At 47.3% G+C, this 20,153-nt stretch overlaps 1 protein-coding gene across 1 annotated transcript; it reads left to right on the top strand.

Annotated features, from left to right (window-relative positions):
* Positions 1-3,799: 3,799 nt before the first annotated feature.
* On the top strand, positions 3,800-12,719 carry HMGB1 (high mobility group box 1). Its single transcript, XM_056329224.1, has 5 exons — positions 3,800-3,993; positions 6,909-7,071; positions 7,348-7,493; positions 8,504-8,678; positions 10,722-12,719. The coding sequence occupies exons 2-5, from the start codon at positions 6,922-6,924 to the stop codon at positions 10,896-10,898; spliced, it is 648 nt and encodes a 215-aa protein (XP_056185199.1). The 5' UTR covers positions 3,800-3,993; positions 6,909-6,921; the 3' UTR covers positions 10,899-12,719.
* The last annotated feature ends 7,434 nt before the right edge of the window (positions 12,720-20,153 follow it).

Here is a 20,153-nt window from a genome sequence, read left to right as displayed (position 1 = left end):
AGCTACAAAGGATATAGTAAAAATTGATATATTTGAAAACATCTATCTAACAGAAACCATAGTTTTATTCATGCTTTGCAATAAGACATCCAATCTGTGTGACTTTTCCCAAAGTATACTCCAGTTTGCAAAACAACAAAATTACTAAATAGGGATTTTGAAACTCTCAGCGCAGCTACATACTTTTTTTTTTTTTCTGGACCAGTCATGTTGGGCTGTTATGACCCGACTATTCTGTAGGCAAAGCCTCTGTGCATGAAGTCAAAGGTGGCTCATGTTATCCAAGTGATCTCAGTGACTGCACCTGTCATGTGGAGTGTAATTTAAAACAGATTTGGACTTCAATAGGGTTTGCAGAAGAAAGCATGTTTGTAAAGTATCAGAAGGGATGTGGCACAGCATGAACAAGAGAAGAAACATAGACTGCTTCTGTAAAAAATGCTACTGTCTGCAACCAATGAGTAAATTCTTTTTATTTCTGTCATTGGGGACTGCAAAAAAAACCTTGCTGGGATATGGAAACCTGTACAGGCCTTAGCATGTAACTTAGCAAAGATGAAGAAAAACCTTTACTGGAATATGTCATGTAATCAGAACCTTCTCAGTGCTCGCCTTTTACTAAATTGTTGGGTCTAGACAACAGCTGGGAATAAATGCCTGCCTTTTCCTTCCTTTCAGGTCTGGTTTTCACAGAAGAAACTTTAAAGAAATTCAGAATGTGCAAAGCTATGAGCTCCTGCACACTAGGCCACATAAATGCTTGTGCTTTTTACAGTTTTCTTCTGCTCCATATTCTGCGGAAAGGTTTAAAATTTAAGGCACAAACCAGCCAAAAAGAGACTTTGCTTGAGACAGAAACATTAGTGTTCCTTACTATTCCTGTGTTTTCACATGATTTCAGGTAGCAGAACCGCTGTCTTCATGTGTCTATCGGGACTACTTCACAAACGAGGCAATTTTAGCATTAGGGTCATTGACTTCCCTAAAGCACCCCACCTTGCCGAACAATTGATAATTGCGTTAGAAGATTTGGAATTTGTTTGCTGACTCACCAGCAATGTCTTGAAAGAAGCACCAGCTTGAGGAAGCAAAATGTTAGGAGGCAGCAGTCATAACCAAGCCGCAGCAACTGGCTCGGGCATTGGATCCAGAACAGAAATTACCAGATTCTGGATTAATTAAGGGTATCAGATGAATACTAATACAAATACTCTGTCAGCAGATGTGTAGAAATGCGTATGACTTGTGGGGCCTGTTCCTCAGCTGTGAGGGACCTGGTTAACTTGGGAAGACTTTGAGGAGAGATTGATGTTTTCTTGTATGGGAGAATTGCCAGAGGACAAGGGTAGAAAGTGTGAACAACACTCAGAAGAAGCCCTGGTATAATACTTCTTGAATAATAAAGTTGCCCTGCTGTATGTTCAGATGCTTACTGGGAGGTGGTTTACATCTTGTGACGCTAAACAGATCTCAGCTTAATATATGTACTGACAGCTTCCTAAACAGGAACCTATTACATCCTATATAAAACCTATATATTTGTTCTGTGGGACTTAATGGTACTATGCACACGAGAGTATTGAAAGTAAGCTAGTGAGGAGGGAAAAAAATGCAATTTTTTTTCACATCGTTCAATATGACATAAATGTCAATGTGACACTGAGACCAGCCATTGATGTGTGGCACTGCGGGTTGAGACGTAAGTGTAGAGTGTTGCTGCACACCATCCAGTGCGGTAACGCCTCTAACAGATCAGCACCCATGGCCTCTGCTATGAGGCTTGCTCATTTCAGATTGACTTTGTTTCTAACAGTGTCTTATAAATGTTTTAGAAATACCACCCCACTTAAAGAAGGAAGAACGAGCACAAAGATTTGTCCAAGGGTCACCAAAAAGTAAGTCTGTGGCAAAGCCAATCTTTTGCAGCCTCTTCTGTGGCTTAATCCCCAGAGACAAACCAAGCAGAGCGGCTGCTTGGGTGCATCTCCACAGGATTATACTGTGACTCTTCTGCTGATACAATTAAAGATTCAACCCACCTAACATGGATGCAAGCAAGCAGAGAACTGAGCCATCCCAGCATATAAGTGTCTGCGGTGAGCTAGTACTAGTATAATTATATTGGTTTCTTTATAATCACATTTGTATCTAAAGAAAGAGGAAGGTATTTTATTGAACTTAGGCCTGTCTGCACTGGAAATTGGTACAATTGTGACTTGAAGATGTGGGTCTGACTTTTTTTTAGTTCTTGGTATTTGTACAGTTTTCCATTTGCCTAAAGTTAATAGACTAGTATTGTCTTAAGTTTCTCTCTTACTAAGAACTGGGCAAGTAGCGTTGGGCTAAATGAAGAGGTACACAGTATTATTATTCTTGGATTTAGGGGCTAGTTTTGCTTGGGACCTTAAACACAACTCCCTAGGATTCACTTTTCACTGTAGTTAATTCCTGCTACTGAAAGCTATTAGCCACGGTCCCAGCAAAGAGAACAGAGGCACTTTATCAATTATTGTCAGATGGAAATACTTTAAATTTTATTGTTAGTCACAAATGTTCACATGTAAATAGCTGATTTTGACAGCCTACCTAATTATCACGTTTTCGTAAAATCTTCTCCTATCCATGAAGTTTTGGAAAGGTTTCTGGTCTGGCACGTGAGGATTTGTCCTGTTCTCACATTTAGGTGGCCGACAAGGCTTTTAAGCATTGTACAGACCATTTCTTAACATTACCTGCTACTCACATTGCTAGCGTAACAACAGTTACAAGGTAAGAATGGTTTTTAACATGTGCACCTGTATACAACTCCCTGCATTCCAGCGGGTGACTCGGTAGGTGCATTGACAGCGCCTTTGGGGAAGGTCAGCAGCCCCGGGCTCGTGCGCACCCATGAAGGTAAATGTAGATGGCAAAGCGGATGTAAAGGGTATTTATTCCTCGACAGTCCTCTATGGACGATTCGCACAGTGCCAGCGACTACAGGAAAGTGGGGAGAGGCACGGCCGGGAAGGACGTGGGGGGACACGGCCCAGGCCGCGGCTTTTCCCCAGCACAGCCGGGACGTGCGGGCTGGAGCCCAGGGCCGCCTTCCAGGAGCGTGGAGAACCAGAGAGGGGCTGTCCGGCCGCCCCTGCTCACCCAGGGGGTGGCTTCGAAGAGAGCCCAGACCTTCCGATCCCCATCTTGCGGAGCACTGACCCATTTCTGGGGAAAACCACCAGCGCGCACCTCCCGCAACACCCCCAGAGCTGCGCACGCCGCCGCAGGCAGCGCCCGTGTGCCGGCCCGCGCCGTGCGACGGCTGCCGCCGGGCGAGAGAAGGCGGCACCGGCGTACTCGCCCCCGCCGAGCCCCGCTGCGCCCTGAGCCCGGGTTCCCGCGTCCGTGCTGCGGGGCGGCGCTGCCCGGCGGGGAGGTGCCGCACGGGGTGCGGAGGCACGGCCGGGGCGGCCGCAGTATCGCTCAGCGGCGCCGGCGCCCTCGTTCACCCCGGGGCGGCAGGGGCCGGGCGTAGGGGCCTGCCCAGGGCGGCACGGGGACAGCCCCGGGGGTGCGGGGGCACCGGGCGGTGCGGCGGCGGCCCGCGCTCCTCGCAGGCGGCAGCGCGGCGCCGAGCCGCCGCCTCGGAACTCTGCATCCCGCCGCCGCCCGGCTCCCTCCACTCACTTTTATATTTGCGCGCCCTTTCAATCCTCAGTGACGTGTCCCGCGCCGCGCCCAATCGGCGGAGCTCTCTGGTCAGGACAATGGAAGGGCCTCGGCCAATCGGCGCGGCGGCTGGCTTGGCGGCAGCCAATGGGGACGGGGCTGTGTTGAGAGTAATGTTACCAGCGCTGAGAGTGTGAGGAGGCTGCGTATCGATCCCGCTCTCACAGCCATTGCGGTGCACCGGGCTACACAGGGACCCAGGCAGCGCTGGGGCCGGGCGGGCGGCCGGTGTAGCGTCTCTGGGGCTCGGGGCCGAGCGAGGGCTGCGTGCCGACTCTGACACGGGTGAGTACGCGCCGGGGCCCGCCGGGCCGGCCGGGCGCGCTCGCCCGCCCGCTCGCAGCCGGGCGGCGAGCCGGCGCTGGCCGCCGTGCCGCCGCCGCTGCCTGGCCGCGGAGCGTGGGGCAGCGACGGCTCGGGCGCCGGCACACAAAGGCGAGCCGGGCTGTGCCCGGGAGACCCTTCCCGGGCGGCGAGCCCCCCGGCCGGGGCGGGGCGGGGGCGCCGGGGGCGCGGGCGGCGGGCGACTTCGGGAGCGGGGCGGCGGGAGGGAGGCAGACGGGCGAAGGAAGCCGCCTGAGCGGGGGGGCGGGGAGCGGAGGGAAGGGGGGGTGAGTGAGCGAGCGGCTGGGGGGCGCCCGCCGCGGGGGGCGCGGGCCGCGCCGTGCCCTGCCGTAAGCCGCTTACGGTACCTCGCCGTAGCCATCGCTGCGGCGGCGGGGCAGCCGGCGGGCACGGGCGCGGCGAGGCGGCGAGGGCTCCGGGCGGGCCGCGTCGCGCTGCCGGCCACCGCCGGGGCGGTGAGGAGCGCGGGGGCAGCGGGGCGCGGGCCGGGGAGCCGCTGGCCCCGCGGCCGCCCGGCTGTAACATGGCTGACGGGAGCCGCGAGCGAGAAAACAAGGCGAGCGGCGGCGGAGCAGAGAGACGCTCGGGCGGGCGGGGGCGCAGTTCGGGGGAACTTTTTTTTCCAGCCGCCGCCGCTCGCTCGGGCACGGGGCCCGGGGCCGAGGGGCCGCGGAACTCGGCGGGGCACGGGAGCGAGCGGGGGTCCCCGCCGGGGCTCTGCCCGCGCCGCCGGGGCTCGGGCGGGCGCTGGAAGCACGCCGGCCCCCCCACCCCCCCGCTCCCCCCGCACCCACCCACCTCCCCCCGGCTGCCTCCCGCCCGCCCTCCCCCGGCTGCAATGGCTGAGCGTGTGCGCCAGGGTAGCGGGCGCGCTCACACAAAGGGAAGGGAAGGGAGGAAGGAGCCATGTTCTCTGCGCGGCGGCGGGCGCGGGCGACGCCAGCAGCGGCCATTCCGCGCCGCCCGGCTCTGCCGCCGCGCCTCCGCGGGCTGGGGGTCGCCGCCCGGCCTCGCCGCGGCCCCTCGGCGAGGGTCCCGCGGCCTGGCCCGCCCGCCCCGCCCGCCGGGCTGCGGGGGGGTGGGGGGGAGCGGCTCGCTCTCTTCAGCGCACAAAATGGAAGGAGACTCGGCGGCGGGTGACCTCCTCCGCCAGGAGCCTGCGCCATGGCGGCCGCTCCCGCCGCCGCCACCGCCGCTGCGGCGGCGCAGGCCGCGCCTCGCCGGCCAGGCCTCATGGCGGCGGAGAGCGGGGCAGGCCTGCGGACGGCGCGCCCCGCCGCGGGGGGCCGGGGGCGGCGGCCGGCAGGGCGCTTTGTCCCGGGGCTGCCGGCGACGGCCGGGACCGGGGGTCGCCGGCTGCGGGCGGCCGCCGGCCCCGCTGCTCGCCCCTGGGCATGTGCTTGCGGGCTGCGAGCCTTCGCGTGAATGTAAAATAAAATTTGCACAGCTTTTCCCCAATAACGGGACCGCTCTTTTTTTTCCTTTTTTCTTTTTTTCTTTTTTCTTTTTTTTTTTTTTTTCCCCCTTCCCGCAGGTCTCTTAAGGGACTTGAGAAGTTTTTCTCTGTCCCCTCCGCAGGGGAGACGTCCAAAATGGCGGGAAGGCGGCTTTTAAACGCCAGCTCGCTGTCGCAGCGCTCCGGTGGGGGTGCCTGACCCCCGCCGCCCCTCGGCTCCGCTGAGGCAGCCCGGCCCGGGGCCGGTGGGCAGTGGCCTGGCCCGGGCCCGGCTGCCGCTGGGAACGTCTCCGTAGCAGGCAGGAGCGGCTCCTGCTTCTTCAGTTCTTGTTTACTTGATAGAAACTTCAAACCGGACGTGTTTAGTCACACAGCAGAAATCTGTTTCTGTCTGTCCGCCAAACCGATAGGAAATACTGCTTCTGTGGCCGTACAGCCAGGCTCTGCGTCCTCCCGCCCCCCCCCCCTTTTTTTTTTTAAATACTCTTTTTCTTTTTTTTTTTCCTCTTTCAATTCTTGCTGAAGAGCGGTTTGTCAGGGTGCAAGTGGCTTCTTCCAGGGAGCTGAGAAGAAATACTCTGAATGTCTGATTTGGGTGTGAAAGTTCCAGGAAGGTATTTTTCATTCCCTCTGAGTCCCTGAAAGAGTCAGACGGTCCTTGCGCTCAGGCTCTGCTAGTCATATGTAAATGTCATACTTTTCGCGTCCCTGGCTTGGTTATAACATGTTTTACCGTGTGCGGTGGTTCATTCCTGTATTTCTAGGTATACATACAAAGAGTAGGCTTTTGCAGTGCACATAAAGCAGAATGATAATATACAGCGTTAAAAAAAATAAATAATTCTTTTGTAAACGAGTGCCCAGGGCCTACAGGGGAGTGGGATAGAAACACAGGCTGTAGGGGAAAAGGATTTAGTAACCCAGAAGGCCGGCTGAGACAAGATACGCTGGTGCATTTTTCCTCCTCAGAAAATACAATTTATTCTTTCAAAGCATACAATATATTTATCTTTATTCCAAGAATACAATTTATTCCTTCCAAGCACACGATTGATACACTAGCAATAATCACAGAGTACAGTCTCTGCTGCAGTAGTTGTCTTCAGGTTGCTTGGAAGGGATGTTTTTGTTTGCAGGAGACCAGAACTGCATGTTTTTAAGGCCCTTTGAGATTCCAGGTTGCTTGCATTTGGTCACCTCAAACATCGGTGACAGAAGTCTTTGGTAAATTTTCCAGAAGAGAAACTTGTTCCCACTGTATGATTTTGGAATACTGCTCCCATGGGTCTTGTTTGGCATGGTCCTTTGTTGTAGCTTACTTTCCACCTTAGTTTGTAGAAACTACAAGTTTTAAGGGTTTGTTGTTTCCCTTCCCCCCCCCCCCCCCCCTTTGTTACAGAAAATCATCAAAAATGGGCAAAGGCGATCCTAAAAAGCCGAGAGGTAAAATGTCTTCATACGCCTTCTTTGTGCAAACCTGCCGGGAGGAGCACAAGAAGAAACATCCAGATGCTTCAGTGAACTTTTCAGAGTTCTCAAAAAAATGCTCAGAACGATGGAAGGTAGGAATAACCGCTTAAAAGAAGAAAAAACCCGCATAACCCTAAATGACTGCTTTGTGTGAAATGCTATTTGAGGTTATAAATTGTTTAAAAGTTCAGGTTTTGGATAATTATGTAGTGCAGTTGTAAGTTGTGTTAACTGCCCATTGTTCTTGCCTTACCTTTAGCTCCCCCAACTGAAATTTTGGAAGTGGACTTGGTTAGAATCTTAAAAGACCAAAATCCTTTTGAGTCCCTTCCAACTTGAGGTACTCTGTGATTCTAATTGCCTTTCAGACTATGTCTTCTAAGGAGAAAGGGAAGTTTGAAGATATGGCAAAGGCTGACAAGCTTCGTTATGAAAAAGAAATGAAAAACTATGTACCACCTAAGGGTGAAACAAAAAAGAAGTTCAAGGATCCAAATGCACCGAAGAGGCCTCCGTAAGTAGATTTCTAGTTCTAGGTTATCTTGTTTGGGATCATCATACTGGAGCATATCTATAAAATAAATGATCATTTTATCGAGGCTTAGAAGCTTCAGAAATAACAAGGCTACATGATCTTCCTGACCAGTGGCATAAAGATAGGTTGAAATTTCAGTTACGAATAGCAAGTTTTTATTTTTGGGCTGGCCCACTATCAAAGTTGGAATGTCAGCCATTGCAATTAGATGCGGAAATCTACACTGTGCGGTTCTGACTGATTTTCCCAATTTCTGTTAAAGGCATCATTCTAGTGTAAAGAACTTGAGGCCCTGCTCTCCCCACCTGTTGGCTTGAGCAGAATTTTTCATTGGCAGTCCATGTAAAATCAGAGGCTTTTGCACAGGACGGGTTAGAGGGCGGATTTTGTGCAAAATCAGCTTGGAGAACTAAAACTTCACCCACTATGTAAAGACAGCTGACTTCAGGTTCACCTCCTGCTAGACACCAATACTTTGTAGTGATACATTTTTTGTGTGTGTTTTAAATAGAGTTGATGCTGAAAGAAATGGGGAAGTTCCTGTACCAGTAAATGGTCTTATCTGGGCTGATGCCGTCATCTGGAAATCCTGGTTTTTAACAACAAATGTTGCAGCTTCTGTGCCTTTAAACAATTCTTACATAACATCTGCTCCCCTGGTATTATTCACTTACTCTCTTTTTGTTGAGATTTTCTTTCTTTGTATGTGGTATATAAAATTTGCTCTGCTGGGGGTCCTGCCAAAAATGGGACTAGATGTGCAGCATTACTTAAGAGACAAGGATGCATTAAGTTTTCAAAGTAGTTTGTTCGAGTTTAATACTTTCTGTTGTAATTAACATCTGTCTCACTTTTAGGTGCTATTCCAAAACATTCTTAAGAAACTGTAACGAGGGTCACAAAACTGTCTGTTGTGGTAAAGTCCAAGATTAAAATTATCTTCTAAATTACCTTCTTTTTTTCTTCTTTTTTTAAAATTTCTTCTCTAGTTCGGCTTTTTTCTTGTTTTGCTCTGAGTTTCGTCCAAAAATCAAAGGAGAACATCCTGGTCTGTCCATTGGGGATGTTGCAAAGAAACTGGGAGAAATGTGGAACAACACCGCTGCAGATGATAAACAGCCTTATGAAAAAAAGGCTGCTAAACTGAAGGAGAAGTATGAAAAGGTAACACTGACGTTTATGGAGATCATTTCGGGGAGGTCAAGCCTCAGTTTAGATGTTTCTTCCCTTCTCATGTACTCTGATGTTGCAGATTATAATACGCTAATGACAAACTTCATTGTATTTGTTGGAAAATACCATATAAGGGGGCATACGGTTTGTTACTGTAACATTAAATTGCAGTCCTTTGTGTTGAACTGTTTGCATTCATCTGTAATTCAGGACCATTAATGATGGTTTAATGGATACCATGGTGTCTGCATTGTTATTAAAACCATAGGTCACAGCAGTATCTGAGTTAAGTTGGTAGTGTTAAGTAACGGTAGTAAAGAATGAATTGGTTCTCCCTAATTTTGGAGTTACTGATGAGCATCCCTGAACATTAGGATAATTGATACACATAGATGCTTTTTACAGGTTATTCTTGGGATAATGTCAGAACACTAAGGAGATGCTAATTTTAAACGTATTTTTTCCTGTACCTAGTTTGTGTCCATCTCCTTTCTACTAATTAACATAGTTAATAATACATGCGGAACAGCATGTCACACAATTTCTTGAATTACTGAAGCTAAATTCCACTATTATAATTGGAGCTGTAGAATCGGGTTGTGCACGCAGGGTAGTGTTGCTTGTGTTTTTACTTCCAGGGGCAGATTCCCATCCCAAAACCAAGGGAGGGGAGGGCATGCATGTTCGCATCCCCTGATGATGCTTTATGCACTTATAGCTAACGTATAGCAATCTGTATCAGCCACCTATAGCTAATGTTTACCATGTTGATCCATTTGTGTGCCGTGACCTTCCTCTGTGTGTTTCTCCTGGTGGGAAACAAAGTGACTTTAAAATTGTAGTGAGCAGGGTGGCCCCTTTGGGTCCTTATTATGTGCTGGAGAGGCATTACAGGGTCTAGAAGCTTTCCCACATTGTCCTTCCTATGGAACTTAAACTCTTCAGCGTGGTAGTTGGTTGTATATGCAGCCAAGGCGACTCTGAGAGTTTTTATATGGTAGAGTTATTAATCTTTATTCCCAGATATTTTAATCTTCACTAGTACTGTCCTTGTTTCGTACACTTACAAATGGGGTTTTAAGGTGCGGTAATGTCAGTGTTTCACTGCTTGGCCTTTGACTTCGTGACTGTTGTACCTTTTGAAAATCTCATGCTAAGCTTTAAGGGAGTCTGAGGGAACTGAAAGATGATTTTATTACTGAAAGTGACATTTACTGGGTGAGGAATATTTGAAGATTTGGACCATCTACGTAAAAAGGTTGACGTTTCTCTGCAGCTGGTATGTTTCTGTCTTGTAGATCATACCTAGCTAATTGTTTTTGTTATTTTGGCACAAAGTCAGGAAGTCTAACCACTTTTCTGGTTTGGTTTTCCAGGTACAGATTTGATTTCCTGGTAACAGGAACTGAATTTTGTGCGTTATAAACGACTAGAATAAATTTATTGCATGCAGAAGGTGGCACTGTCTACCCTTTAATCAAGTTCTTGTACCTTTTATTTTGTAAACTTGAGTTAGGCAGAATTCTGTATAACTGCTCTTCACTGAGGCATAACATTGTGAATATTAGGCCATGTCATTGTAATGTGTTTCAGATGGCTAATTACAATTTTGTACCTTAAAGGAGGATTCTCCTGTGCACTTCTTTAGGCATTGTAGAAGGTAGGGCAAGAAGGGCACCTTAAGAGGTCTCCCTACTTCATTTCCTTATGGGACAGTGGGCTCAGCTGTGCCTTTACCATCCGAGGCAGTAGCTTTTCCAACGTGTTCCCAGAAGCCTAACAGTGGCGATCCCTCAGCAGCAGTAAGCAGTGTGTTCCAGCGTCAGTATCATCTCTATGTTAGCAGGTTCCCCTTTCTTTGGCTTTGGGCCTCTGTTCACCTTGTAGCTGAACAGCTCCCGATCCTGCCCCAGTGGATGTGGAGAAGGGGCAGATACGTGGGTGGCTCTGGTTTCACAAGTACCATTTGGAAGTTGCTCAGAGCTCTTGGCTGGTTAAATCTTTGAGAGATTCTTCCTGCTTTTCTCCTCCAAGGATATTGCTGCATACCGGGCCAAAGGGAAGGTTGATGCAGGCAAAAAAGTAGTTGCCAAGGCCGAGAAGAGCAAGAAGAAGAAGGAGGAGGAGGAAGATGAGGATGAAGATGAAGAGGATGAAGAGGATGAAGAAGAGGAAGAGGAGGAGGATGAAGATGATGATGATGATGAATAAGTCTCTTTTAGAGCAATTTCTTTCTTGTCTATAAAGCATTTAACCCCCCTGTACACAACTCACTCCTTTTAAAGAAAAAAAAAATTGAAATGTAAGGCTGTGTAAGATTTGTTTTTAAACTGTACAGTGTCTCTTTTTTTGTATAGTTAACACACTACCGAATGTGTCTTTAGATAGCCCTGTCCTTAGTGGTATTTCAATGGCCACTAACCTTGCCTGGTACAGTGTGGGGGTTGTAAATTGGCATGGGAGTTTTAAAGCAGGTTCTTGTTGGTGCACAGCACAAATTAGTTATATACGGGGATGGAGTTCATTTTTCATCTTCAGTTGTCTCTGATGCATCATAAAAATAATTGTTGTTCTGTTAACTGAATACCACTCTGTAATTGCAAAAAGGAAAAAAAAAAAGTTGCAGCTGTTTTGTTGACATTCTGAATGCTTCTAAGTAAATACAATTTTTTTTATTAGTATTGTTGTCCTTTTAATAGGTGCCCTTGAAAAATCACACTTTTTCTTTTCTCTCTCTTTTCTTTTCTTTTTTTTTTCTTTTTTTTCTTTTTTTTTTTTTTTTTTTTTTGAGGGGAACTCATCTTTTGCTTTATTGAATGCCCTTATGGGATCACGGGAATGTTACTGTTTTCATCTTTCATATAACCAGCTGATAAACAAAGCTTTGATCTGCATACCCTGCATAGTCATGATAGGGTAAGAAAAATATATAGGCATATGATCAAAGAATATTCTTCCGTAACTGGAAACAAAACAAAAAATTTATTCTCAACAAACTGCTATTCGGTCAGATTTTTGTGAAATGTAATGTTCTATTGAGTTGCATGAGTTTACCAGTCTTGGACAGTTGAGAAGTATAGAGTTCAATTTTACAGAAATGAAATGCTTTGGGGGGAGGGCGGGGAGGGAGGGAATGTTAAATTTTGTCCTAGAAGGACCCATAGGAAGAGTGTATGTCCATCCAGTGTAGAGAAATTTACATGTGTGACTCTGTTACCATGTAATGGAAGTTGTATTTGTAAATCTCTGAACACTTGTGAGCGATGAGCGTACCTAAAAATGTGTAAAGTTAAAAGCATGAAATTACCATATTATTTTTTGGTGACAGGTCTGGTGATGGCCACGGGCTTTATACCATGAAACTCTCCTGGTAGCAAATGGCCCACGAGAAATGATTTTTCTTTCTAAGATTTCTATAAATGGTACCATTATTATTTGTTAAATCTATGTAAATTCATATTTGTATTCTTGAAATTCTAGTTTTAGCCCTTTAAACAAAGTTGTATATTGTCTCAAATTGAAAATGAGATAAGATGTATTTTTCCTGTTAGGTTTTATACCGCACTCTTGATGTTTGCCCATTTTTAAGTTAAATATAGCTGTATGGAAAAGTACATTTTATTAAATTTTGCATTAAAAAATGAAATGTTTATGGTATACCAACAATGTCTAATTTGGTCAAATACAGTTCTCTTCCAAAACCAAAGTTAAGGGTTTTTTTGCATACTTAGTAAAATTTCAAGTGCTGGCAACTGTTAACTATTTTCACATATACCTGCTTACCAGTTTGGGGGACAATTTGGCAGTTTTGTGGTTACAAAATTATGGTTCTCTTAAGTGCCAGTGTTTAAAAAAAAAAAAAAAAAGCATTCTTGTAATTTTACACGCTTTTGTGATGGAGTATTGTTTTGTTATACAATTTTGACTTTCAGATTCTTATTTCAATTTGCATTTATGTATAACTTCAGGAGAAATATTGAACATCTGAATCCTGGATGATACTAATAAACTAATAATTGCAGAGGTTTTAAATACTTAGTTAAATGGCTCACTTAATATCCTAAGGGTGGGGTTTGGGTTTTTTTTTGTGTGTGTTGGTGTTTTCAGATACATCCATCCCTGCTTTCTGTTTCAAACAGAAGAACAATGCTGTTCACTAGGTCTCAATATAGAAAGCTTAGGACAGATAGATTTTTGTATTTATTTTTTTTTCTCCTTAAACTGGATATTGCCCATTCAAATGCCCATAACTGATTACAAATACATTTTCTGTGCTGAAGGGTTTTTCCTCAGGTCATCAGAGAAAAGCAGACACAGGTCTTGTTCTCGGAACAAATATACTTAATGAGATCCCTGTGATCTTGTGCCTTTATTCTTGGTGTTGACAGAAGTAACCTAGAGGATTCCGCTGATCTTGGAAGATGAGTAGCGAGCGCTTAGCCAGCAGCCAGGCATGGCGTTCACCTTTATCTTTCGGGTTAACACATTGATAACAAAGAGAGCGTGCTCAAGGCTGAAGAGGGTAGGTAATACAATAACGATAAACGCTGCTTGCAGAGGAAAAGCAGCCCCAGTACTGCGCTGCAGAGGCTGGTGATGGCTGGGAGGTGTACCAGAGCCTCCGGGGCTCTCCAGGAGCGGCTGTGGGTTTCTTATGAGCAGTTGGTATGTGCTTGTAAATCGGCTGAGCTTGCACACCTCTATGGGACTGAAGTCTTTGCTTGTGTCTTCTAGAAAACTTCTGACATGATGAAGCCGCTGTTTCTGGAGGGGAATTGTAGGAAGATTAATTCTTTTAAAGTAAGAACTTCTGAGCATTGCTGGAAAGGACCTGCCTGGTCCCCTGCTGTCGTCCTCTCCCCTGCGAGCTCCACTGGTTAAATAATCCTCTTGGTCAAAACTCTGGCTGATACTTGGCACCAATAGGTCAGACTTTACTACTACAAGGTTACTTGATACAAGGTTGGTTATTGCTGACGCTTGAATCTGCCTTGTGATCTTTAAAAGTGCTTCTTGCTGAGGGATAATGAACAGTGAAATTACAACTGTTGAGGCAGCGGTTCCCTACAAGGGAACTGGATGGCATTGGCATTGCTGTCAAAATGAAAAGCATTTCCTAGGGCTTTAACCTTCACATAGATGCTTGATGTAGAGGGAAAAAAGGCTTTTCCTGGTTTGAAAAAAAACACCAAACGGGGATGGTTTGGAGAGAACTTGCGTGTTAACAAGCAGTCATTACGGTATCGTCCACGCCAAACGAAGCCGTGCTGGTTTTGTGGTTGTTTATCTCAAGTTGGTCCTGAAAGGAGCTGCAGTTGTAGCCACCTGCTTTCTAGGCATGCTCTGTAATTTGACGCTGGTTTAACAAAACGTACGGACAGCATTCGTATCTTCTGCTGTGCTTTCAGTGTCACACCGGCTCTAGCAAAAAGTTGAGCTTATTTAACAAAATGTTTCTGTTCAGGCAGACAGGCCCCTGGAAAGCTGAAGTATCAAGTGGCTGAAAAGATTTCTGCAGCTTAATTAGGGTGATGCTGACACTGAGCCCCTTTACAGCTCCTTTCATGGGTGTAACCAGCCCACTGTGAAAAAGAAAGGGCCGAGTAACAGCTGGGTTGAGGCTTGCTAGAAAGCGGGAAGATGGGTTTGCGTGACCCTGCCAGAAGAGGAGCTGGGCGGACAGCAGCCACAGCACTAGGTTCTCTAGATGGGTGACAAAGCCAAGCTTGAAAAAACGCTTTCCTGATTTTTGCTAGCCTAAAGGTTAAACCTACTAGTTAGAATAAACGTTCCCGTTGCGCCTTCCCAGCTATGCCTGACAGAAGATCAAAGGAATTAAGTTGATGTGCTCCGTTGGGTTGTAATACGTTATTCAATACCAAGTCTGTAACAGAGATGTGGCAAGATACAAAGACAGTGTTTAATACAAGAGATGATTAATTTTCACCGTTTCCAGGCTCTGCCAGTAGTAGCTGACCAGCTACAGGCTTTTAGGACACTAATGTACCTATCATTTTATTAATAACAGTAAAACACCAAGTATTTTCAAACAACGTTCCTTCATCATATTCTTTAGCTGGTCGTCAGGCTGTACTTCACTACAGATTACGGATCTGTGTCTTTCAGGGGCTGCTTTAGAAGAAAACAAGTGTGTGCAGTTTTCCTTTGGCAGGCTGTGACATGTTACTTTAGCCCCTGAAATACATTAAGGGGCGTTTTACAAATGAGCTAGTCCAATGCAGTGCCTAAACGTGGGTGTTATTGATAAAACTTTTCCCCAGACTTTGCTACTGGATTGCATCCTACATCTCAAAACCACTTTGAGCTGGTATTAATTTAGTCTAGGATAGGTTTGCTTTAAATGAGCACCAGCCTTTATTCCAAAAGAATGTCCTTGTAGACAAGCTGTCAGACTTTCTTCTGGTGTTTGAGTGAAAAGATGGGAAAAGTAAATCTCCAAGAGTTTTGTATTGTTTTGCAGAAGTTGTATTTTTATTTTGTATATGTTGTGCTTTGGCTTTTCTTTAGACAGTACTTCCAGCAGAAAAACAAAGATGGATTTTTCTCCGCAATGAATTTGTTTTTAAGAATGAAGATCAGATTGCTCTTACGACTGCTTCATGCTGTTGAAAAATACAGCGTGGCTTCTGCTTCAAGAGCACCTAATTTTGAAATCCATCTTGCTGAAGCTATTGCTATTAGAGGTGACCCGCAAGAGAGACAAGCCTTCCCTTTTGCCACTTTATGATGGAATAAAAGACTTGGCTATAAATAAGCGTGGTCTACCTGTTTGCTGCATCAGAAGCTCAAGCCTTCACTGCAGCACGAGTGCTCAAGATCAAGTTAAGCGGTGAGATGGCAGAGCAGCAAGGAGCAAGCAAGATGGGCAAGCCTGGTTTTTTTAGCTACACCTTTTAAAATCTTGTTTATATTGTTAAAACATTTGACCTAAACGATGAGCATTTGTCAAAAAGGAAGTTCATCCTAATGGTTCCAACAGCCTTTCATCTATTAAGGTGGCAAAAGCTCAAATCACACATTTCTGACCTCCCAAAAGTTCTTCAATAAAACCAGGAAAGACCAAATGCTACAGCTTGAATGTCTGGAAAGGACCCAGCTCCCCGCACACCTTACAGCAGCAAGAGGTCACCATTTAAATGCTTTTTGCAAGATGCCATTCAAAAAATCAGGCTTATCGAGGGGAAACCGAGGACACATGCTGCAATGTTTGCAAGTGCATTTGTTACCAAGAATAAAAATAATGTTTTCAAAGAAATGTTTGGGAAGAAATTCCGGCCAAGGTACAACATCCTTGACACCTCCTACTCCTTCCCAAACGTGAGAAATGGAAGAAAGCGCTGCAAACAATACCTTTATGGGAAAAGCCTCCCATGCCGAAGTGCTGGGGGTGACCACACTCTTCCTCAGCCCAGCCCAGGGGGAACATGCCTGTCCCCTAAACTCACACCAGCCAGCAGCACTACAGATGATGCAGGCTTGCAGCAGCGGGGGGGGGGGGGGGTACCGGTGGCAGCCGGGGGACCCCTCCTTGCTGCCTGCTCACTCCTGGTCCTGGGGAGACATTGGGCATGAAAACTGCCAGGAGGAAGGATGGCGCTGAGAGGCTGGCAGGCTCCTGCCCACGGCTGCGCCATGCAGAGCCTAAGTGGCAGGTGACTCCAGGGCCAGGGGCTCCATCGAAATGGAGATGCAAAGGGAGCAGGGCAGTGGGCTGCAGAGGGGGACCACAGGCACCAGCCCAGTGAAGGCTACGCAGTAAAAAGCAAAATCACGACACTCTTCTAAAAAGAAACCTCTCAACTTTGTGTGGTGATGATTCCTAGAAGAGAGAACTTTCTTGCAAAACGTGTGTTAGTAAATAATTGAATAAGTGACTCATGTTTTATTATCAGACTTGACTGCAGCGGCGCTTACGCTCGTTTTAGTTTTGTTGACACGTTTCTACTGAAGCCTTCCAATGAGGAAGATGCCATGAACAAGCACTACATTGTAAAACAGATACTGGAAAATGCAGGTGAGGACTGATCACAGCCTGAGCCTCTCGGCACAGGAGCAACTTTAATGCCAGGTTTTGGGGACAGGAGGGTTCGGCTTTGCTATACCAGCCGCCGATGGCAAAGCGCTGGTGGGTTTCTGCTCCAGGAGACTGACAGGCACAGCACCCACGTGGGCATTTGGGCATTTTGCAGGACTGACCCTTTGGGTCCTGCCCCGGACTGATGGCTTGTTCCTGACTTGCACTCCAGGATGTCCAGCTGGCTCCCCGCGGGAGGCTGCCAGAACCTGCCTGCAGTAGGGACCCCCCTTGCACTGGCCTGGCTCGGCTGCGACTGAGCCTCCTTCCAACACAGCTTCCTTTGAGGTGGAAGAAGGAAATGATCTATTTTGGGGAGCATTCATGGCAGTTGTTCAGCAACAGCGGCACCATCTCGAGTGCTGCACACTCCGCTTCTGTGTGGGAGCACCCAGGCTCTGCCTTCCTGCCTCTGCCAGGGGGTCGCCCAGCAGTGCCCCTGCCCCCTCCTGCTGCTCCAGGGAGCAGGACTGAGTCTGGCTCCCCCCTGGCTGCTGGAGGTTGGATCCATGCTCCCCAGGTGGGACAGGAGGCTTGTTCTGCTGCCCCACCACCCCCAAACCATTGATGCCATTCCTGTGGTGCTTGGGGATACCCACCAAAGCACACCTAATGCCGGGAGCAGCTCCCGCCTTCCGCAGACCCACAAAATAGGGGGGGGGGGGAAACCATAATGTCGGTGTTGCCACAGGATGCAGCATCCTCAGGATGTGCTACCATCTGGGATTGGTGTCCCTGCTCCACCAGCCTCGACACTGCTCTTTGAATCCACTGCTCCTACTGACACGGGTTTTTCTTTCCATCTGAATCATTTAATATGACTTCAGAGCACAATGGAGCTGTGATTTTTTGCGAAGCCGCCAGCCTGCAGGAAACAGAAGGTCTCTGAATAAAAGGGAGGCTCTTGTTACAACTTCCCTCTTATTTACTGTTCCCAATAGCAGAGAAGTAAAAAGACAATGAATGAAATGGAGGATTAATGACGCGTAGCGCTGAAATATAAACACGGAGACTGCAAGTCCCAGAGCACTGCTCCAAGCGATGGCTTGTACCTGCAACACGCAGAAACCTCACAGCACTGGGACGTCCTGGGTTTGACAAGAATGGGGAAAAGGCAGAGGAGACTTGACAGGCGTTTTTTCAAAGGTAAACATACAAAATGTGAATTTTACAAGGACTTTTCTCTGTCTGTTTAGCGCTCTCAAAACTGGAGTTCAAGTTGATATCCCCAGTGCTCGACCACTGGCCCACAGCTTTTGCAGGGGAAACTCCCTTTCTCCCGATTTTTTGGCATTCATTTTAAACCCATAAAAGTTCAGGACAACTCCACCGTCCCACAGAAGGCTTTTTAAAATGCTTCAGAGAGAAACTACTGTGCTGCACAGTGAGTAGCTTTGCTCTTAAAATGGGTTTGGGGCGCTGGGCTTGCTCCCTTCTGCTCTTGCCCTTGGGTTGGTATCCAAGCACCTATAGATTACTAATCGTGGTCCTTATTTTTACCTTTTTAACCAGACATTTACCTGCAGTTGATTTCCAGCTGTAGATGTATTCACACCAGCCTTTGCAAAGGTGTTGAGCACTTCAAGTTAATTGGTAATAAATTAACCTTGGGAGAAGCCTCGGCAGAGCCACGACTTCAAGCAGGCTGTTTCTGTGGGGCCAGTTGTGTGCGTACAGCTTTGTGAAGGTCTTCAGTGAAGCAAAACGTAGGAAACGGGAAAACAGGAATGCGTAACACAATTCAAATCGCCTGAAATGTCTTTAATAAAAGGTTGGTTTGTATATCTGAATATCTGTGCCTGCCAGGTAAGTAGTGCTGATTTTTCTGGCTTTTAGATGCTGCATTTAATGTGAGGGTTGAAGCGAAATGGAGAGTGTAATTGTAAAAACTGATAGGGAAGCTGCTCCTGATCCTTATTCAAAACCTCTAAATTTAAACTGTTCCTTTTACAGTTCTCTTTAGAAAACATACATAAAAAAAGTTAATGAAATTTTATTTGGGCTACCTGCAATAATAAAATTCAAGTGACCTAAGTCTGAAAATACCATGATATGCCTGGAAGTGAATATAAAAATCTGGAGCATGTGATATAACTAAGGTAAAAACCAAACTCAACTGATGTGTGTTACCGCAAGACTTGGAGGATTACGTGAGTAGAAGTCTAGGTGGGCAAAGCTGTGGTGCTGGCTCCCTGCTCGCTGCTGTAGGGCCCCTGCTGAGCCCTGCCCAGGCCCTGCCTTGCCTTCCCCTGCCCAGGCTGGGCGTTTTGCAGCTTGCAAGGCGCCGTTCCTTTCGCTTTCTCTTTCTTCAGGGCTGTGCCGGATGGGTTGCAAAAACCTCCATTGATCGTTTACACTGTTTGCATGGAAATTATAAAAAAAACCCAAACCCATAATGTTTTTAATATTAGATTTTTTAAAAAATACTGCTTCTAAAGCTATGCTGGTGCTGCATTAACTTAGTCAGTGATACCCTATTACATGCCCTTTTTAAAATACTTTTCCATTAACCTCTCAGCTGCAGCTCCCATATTTAAACTCAGTGGGTGTCCCCTGGCCGGGAGGAGAAGGGTGACCCCCGTGGTCCCACTGCCCCGAGCTCCTGGCGCTCCAGCCTCCAGGTGACACCTCCAGAAGCTTGATTTGCTGACAGTTCCCTGGTGAGGAAGAAGAGGTGGGGCAGAGATGCCTGGGGTCTCTGGTCAAAGGTATGGGTGCTTCCCGTGCAGGTCCTTCACTGCTTGCCTTTGATTTTATTTATTTTACGGTAATTAGTAATAGAGAGGTCCTGAGCAACCCAAATGTGGACAGTCTTTGGAGATCCAGATAACAAAATTTGGGAACAGTCTGGTTTTTCCTCCTTCCACCTGTTAGAGCCGGTGCTGGAGGCTCTCAGTCGGGATGGGGGTTTGCCACTGGGCCCTGCTGGGTCTCCTGTCTGGCCATGCTGCTATGGCATCCTCTGAGCTGGGGGGACCAGTCCTGTCCTGGCATTATCCCATGAGGATGCACACGTTGACAGCCTTGCGAGGTCATTTGAGCTGCGTGGCACTGGTCAGCTAGCCAAGCCACGTGCTGCCAGCACAGCCAACTGCCAACACACGTAAAAGGACATTTTTCCCAAAAGCTGGAGTTCCTCAAGGCAGTGAAATACTTAGACTGACTGAATAGTTGGTTGCTATAAGAATCAAAAAACTCTGCTCCTTCAAGAAGACTTACATCCTACAAAAATTATTTTCATCGCGTGCCGGTGAATCACAGCGTTCAGGAGGAGCCCTGACCGCAATGCAGCCAACTCCAAGCAGGTGCTCTGGGACCCGGAGCTGCAAAATGTTGCCTAAACCAGTGGCACTGCCGGGGGGCGGACTGGG

Source organism: Falco biarmicus, chromosome 2, assembly GCF_023638135.1.
Source record: "Falco biarmicus isolate bFalBia1 chromosome 2, bFalBia1.pri, whole genome shotgun sequence".
Taxonomy (NCBI): domain Eukaryota; kingdom Metazoa; phylum Chordata; class Aves; order Falconiformes; family Falconidae; genus Falco; species Falco biarmicus.
Note: the sequence above shows the minus strand (reverse complement) of the source record. Positions and strands in the feature narration are given on the sequence as shown.